We start from the raw sequence: 5338 nt of genomic DNA on the forward strand, positions 1-5338 counted from the left end.
CCTTGTGTTCCTATCGACAATTACCAAAAAAGTGCTAAAATTCAAAGTCTGAATTGTGCATAAAAAAGACGCGCCCCTGTTCAGTGCAAACGGCCTTGGATGCATATGGTAAAGATGACGAGGCCTGAAATTACTTCAACTCGGGCTCTTTGTATAGACAATTCAATACACCAGAAACACACAAATACAAAAATTATGTGTAATTTTGTCATTATTATTCAAGACATCACCACGCCCCCTGAGCCCAAGCTCACACCCATAGGGCATCATAAGAAGGTGACTCTTTAAAAGCAGCAGCCCTGGCTTTCAAAGGGCTGGAAATACCTGAGTATGCCATGCAGATCACTTCAAATTTGATGACGTTTGTATCAATGCTGTGGTTAACTGGGCTTATTCCAGCAGCTTGTAAAGCTGACCCGGCCAGCTGCAGGCTGTGGGCTGATCCTCAGGCGCCTGCTCTTTCTATGAATGGAGACTTTATAATCGGGGGGATTTTTTCGATTCATTTCTACATGAGTTCAGAGCAGAACACCTACACCAGACAACCACTACAGCTACAGTGCTCGGGGAGGTCTGTGAGTGTGAATAGTTGGAGAAAACATTACAGAGGAATGATTATTGTCAAAATGCCACTGATTTACAGTGATGCGCTACTTGTCGAGTTAATGACATCTGAAAATATTTGGTAAAATAATAAAACTGATTTTGTGAAAATGTGTTTTTTATATCTTATGTTTCTATCAGTATGAACTTCAGGGAGCTGCGCTTCGCTCGTGCCATGGAGTTCGCCATCCACGAGATCAACAACAGAACAGATCTCTTGCCCGGAATCACGTTAGGATACCAGATACGCGACTCGTGCGGTGCAGTGCCGATGGCTATTAAACTTGCATTATTGTTGGCAAACGGCATGGAGCCATTTTTCAATGATACTGATTCCTGTTCAAAATCTGCAGCCGCCGCTGTTCCTGCTCTCGTGGGAGATTCTGCATCAACCCCCTCAATTGGCATTGCCAGAATGCTGGGTCTTTTTGGAATTCCACAGGTGATTAAAGCGCTGCATAAAATGGTGCAATATTAAAAATCATTTGTGTTTATTAATAACTGAAAAACAATAGTATGTCCCATAAATAATTCAATCAGCTCTTTCTTCTTGTTTTCTATGCTAAATAACAGGTGAGTCACTACGCAACCTGCGCATGTCTGAGCGATAAGCGTCAGTATCCTGCGTTCTTCAGGACCGTGCCTAGTGACCACCATCAGGCGGCAGCCCTAGCGAAAATAGTCAAGCATTTTGGCTGGACATGGATTGGGGCAGTGCGCAGCGACTCAGACTATGGAAATAATGGAATGGCGTTATTTCTAAAGGCTGCGCAGGAGGAGGGCATCTGTGTGGAGTACTCCGAGTCCTACTACAGAACACAACCGCGCAGTAAACTGGAGAGAGTGGCAAACGTCATCCGCAGATCAACAGCCCGGGTAATAGTAGCGTTTCTTGCCGCAGGTGATTTAAGGCTTCTTTTGCAGGAACTGACAAGACAGCCCCCGCCTCCCCTTCAGTGGATCGGCAGCGAAGCGTGGATCATAGATCCAGAGTTTCTGCGCTTTAACATGTGCGCTGGGGCGATAGGATTTGGGATCCCCCGCTCAGTGATTCCAGGTCTTCGTGAGTATCTTCTGGATCTCTCTCCAGAACAAGCACTGAAATCGCCTCTGCTAACGGAGTTTTGGGAGAGCTCGTTCAGCTGTAGCCTAAAAGGCCCTTCAGTACCCGCACGGCAATGTGACGGCAGCGAGGATATCCGCGCGCTGCAGAACCCATATACAGACACGTCCCAGCTGCGCGCGACTAACCTGGTGTACAAAGCTACGTATGCCATAGCGCATGCCATCCACGGTGTTATCTGTAATGACGCGCAGTGTGACAAGAGCACTAAATTCACACCATGGCAGGTATTGAAAAGATGTATTTAAAAGCAGCCACTAACTTAACTTATAACACGAATCAGCATGATTTCTTTGTATATATTATATAAACTAAAAAAAAACTGTTTCAAGTAGGCCATAACAATCTGTTTACGACATTTGTATCACCACTGACAAGTACGTTTGAGCAAATATTATCATTATTACAATTTCCCCAATTGCCCATATTAACACAGCAAATAGAAAAGATAACATAGCAGTATTATTATTATTATTATTATTATTATTATTATTTATTTTTATTTTTATGTAAATTGTTGATTTTCTTTTTTAAAAAAATCAACATCTGTGAAATCAGTGCTCTGATGTGCAACTTTTCATGCACAAAAATGAACCAAAATCACCATATTAAAATGTCAAAGTGTTATCATAAATTATTGCTGATCTATTTAGGAAAGGAACAAACAATAATCACACAGACTTCCGATTTTGAGTTCTTTTTCATGGTTTCAATTTATTTGGACAGCATTTTTCACAAGAATGATAGAATAGCCTATGTAATCAACCACAATGATTATTATCAGGTCAACATTCATTAGTAATTTTTTTTAGAAAATGCATTCAAACAATTGATAGTTCAAAATCACAGTTTTTCAAATGATATGTTTCACTGCAGATACTCGACCAGCTCAAGAGAGTGAACTTCACTACAAACAATGGTTTTCAGGTCTGGTTTGATTCCAGTGGTGATCCTGTGGCCGTCTACGAGCTCATAAACTGGCAGGTTAAGAAAGATGGTGGTTTAAGTTTTGTCCCTGTGGGCCACTATGACTCATCCAGACCAAGAGGCCAGGAGCTCAGTATGAGCAGAGCTATCAGCTGGATGGGGGGACAAACTGAGGTACAGTACAAGATTTACAGTAGTCATTGACTATACAGTGTAAATCCTGACAAGTCAGCGGAACTCAAAATAATTAAGTCAATCAACTAAATTAATTGTATGTTAGGTTTATGAATCTCGCTTTTAAAAGGTTTTAAAAAGGCAACTTGCATTAAAACAAGATCAAGTCCATAAAATAAGTTAAAAGTTCATATACAACTCAAATAAGAAAAGAATTTGATGAACACTCAATATGTGTACTTTATTATAACTTTGAATACCTTTCCTTCACTTAATCCAATTAATGATTGAGTGAAGGGGTAGCGGTATCTAGGGTGACATTATTTGAATGATTCGTTATAAATGCTCCATAGAAGCTAATTTTACATTTTATTTGCATTCTACTAATTAACTAATAAAATGTCCTTCTTTGTCCAAACACTAACCCTAAGCTTAACCATAACAGAAAATCTGACCCCAAGTCTATTCTTAAGGTTAAACTTGGTACTAATACTAGCCGTAACACTTTTGAGAATCAATTAATTATTCTACTTAAGAGTTTCCAAGCAAAGTAAGCTCATTGCTAGTTGATGGTAATTAGCATTGACAAAACTAGATAAAAAAGAAAACATCACATATATACATGCATTTTGTTTAAAAAAAGAAAAGAAATTGTTTAACATGCTTAATATGGGTACTTTGTAATAACTGTTGAAAATATTTTGTTTTTCTCACTCTTTTAGGTCCCAAGATCTGTGTGCAGTGAGAGCTGTCCTCCTGGAACCAGGAAGGCTGTGCAGAAAGGAAAGCCAGTCTGCTGCTATGACTGTATACCATGTGCAGAAGGAGAGATCAGCAACAAGACAGGTGGGGTGTCACCAGTGCAGTGGGCATTTCTCTAGGGACAGTCATAGTTTAGTTTTTCTTTATTCTCTTTCCAAAATAAGGCTCTGAATATGATTTTTAATCTCTTAGACTCATTGAACTGTGTGCACTGCCCTTCTGAGTTCTGGCCCAACATCAAGCAAGACAGCTGCCTCCCCAAGCCTGTGGAGTTCTTGTCCTGGGACGACACTCTGAGCATCATCCTGACAGTGTTCTCCATCGCTGGGGCCTTCATAGCTGTATGTGTGACTGCTGTTTTCTATAAAAACAGAGCTTCTCCCATCGTCCGAGCCAACAACTCAGAGCTGAGCTTCCTGCTGCTCTTCTCACTGACTCTGTGTTTTCTCTGCTCACTTACTTTCATTGGTCGGCCCTCTGATTGGTCCTGTATGCTGCGCCACACAGCATTTGGGATCACCTTCGTCCTCTGCATCTCCTGTGTTCTGGGGAAAACAATAGTGGTGTTAATGGCCTTCAGAGCTACACTTCCAGGCAGTAATGCCATGAAATGGTTTGGGCCTCCACAGCAGAGACTCAGTGTTCTCACCTTCACTCTCATACAGGTCCTAATTTGTGTTCTTTGGTTGACAATATCTCCTCCTCTCCCGTTCAAAAATCTAAATCACTACAAAGAAAGAATAATCCTGGAATGTGGATTAGGTTCAGCTGTAGGTTTCTGGGCTGTGCTGGGTTATATAGGATTTCTGGCTCTTTTGTGTTTTATTTTGGCTTTTCTAGCACGGAAGCTGCCTGATAACTTTAATGAAGCCAAGTTCATCACATTCAGCATGCTCATATTCTGTGCAGTGTGGGTTACCTTTATCCCAGCTTATGTCAGCTCTCCTGGAAAGTTCACTGTAGCTGTAGAGATATTTGCTATTCTGGCCTCAAGCTTTGGTTTGATTATTTGTATTTTTGCTCCCAAATGTTTCATAATCATTTTTAGGCCAGAGCAAAATACCAAGAAAAACCTTTTGGGAAAAGGATCCACCAAGGCCCTTTGAGACCCTCACAGAAATTGTAACTGTAGCACTGTTTAGCACCGTATATAAATGTGCTGAATTCTTTTTATTTTTTTTTAATTAAATAATGTTTTACATTTTAATGTGTAAATATAGTAGCATGATCAAGAAAGATTCTGCATTCAGGGCTTTTTTTACTCCAGATTTTATTTTCTGAATTTATTCTGACATTGACTCTTATTTTTAATCACAGGGCTAGTATTTATTCACTGTCTTTAAGCATTACATCTAGAAGAACTGTGTCAGTCGAGAGCTGGAAGGCTTAGAGCAAACATGAGCTGAAGTAGAGCTAACCGTTGACCTAAAGCCTTTTTTTTCTTTACTGCATAGCTGTGACTGAACACAGTCATTAATAAACAAAGAACACAATATATGCATGAGCTTTGTCTCTTGTAATATCAGTAAACGCTACATGTAGTGTCAGAATAAGAAAGATACTGTCTCAACAGGAGAGGTTCAGAGTATTCGGCTGTTAGCATCTTAGCTAAACTACATGGCTTACGGAGGATGAGAGATTACATTTGTGTAACAGTTACAGTGGCCCAGCCAGAAGTGGTGCATGCTAGGTTCAAGCTGAAAGGCACAATGCTTCATCTTCACATTGTAATAATGGTTGATGCTGACA

The 5338-nt window shown here is 40.3% G+C and overlaps 1 protein-coding gene across 1 annotated transcript; it reads left to right on the forward strand.

Annotated features, from left to right (window-relative positions):
• Nucleotides 1-335: 335 nt before the first annotated feature.
• LOC118818117 (extracellular calcium-sensing receptor-like) lies at nt 336-4695 on the forward strand. The gene is made up of 6 exons (XM_036585263.1): nt 336-571; nt 745-1045; nt 1177-1953; nt 2603-2827; nt 3550-3673; nt 3782-4695. Exons 1-6 carry the CDS (start codon nt 336-338, stop codon nt 4693-4695), a joined length of 2577 nt encoding a protein of 858 aa, XP_036441156.1.
• Nucleotides 4696-5338: the final 643 nt, after the last annotated feature.

Source organism: Colossoma macropomum, unplaced genomic scaffold (assembly GCF_904425465.1).
Source record: "Colossoma macropomum unplaced genomic scaffold, Colossoma_macropomum, whole genome shotgun sequence".
Lineage (NCBI taxonomy): Eukaryota > Metazoa > Chordata > Actinopteri > Characiformes > Serrasalmidae > Colossoma > Colossoma macropomum.

Bases quoted from the DNA above. Each gene is read 5' to 3' on its own strand.
- LOC118818117 (XM_036585263.1), top strand. From the start codon at position 336: ATGCAGATCACTTCAAATTTGATGACGTTTGTATCAATGCTGTGGTTA. The intron at 1,046-1,176 runs GTGATTAAAGCG...GCTAAATAACAG, and splicing joins GTCTTTTTGGAATTCCACAG to GTGAGTCACTACGCAACCTG. The intron at 2,828-3,549 runs GTACAGTACAAG...TCACTCTTTTAG, and splicing joins GGATGGGGGGACAAACTGAG to GTCCCAAGATCTGTGTGCAG.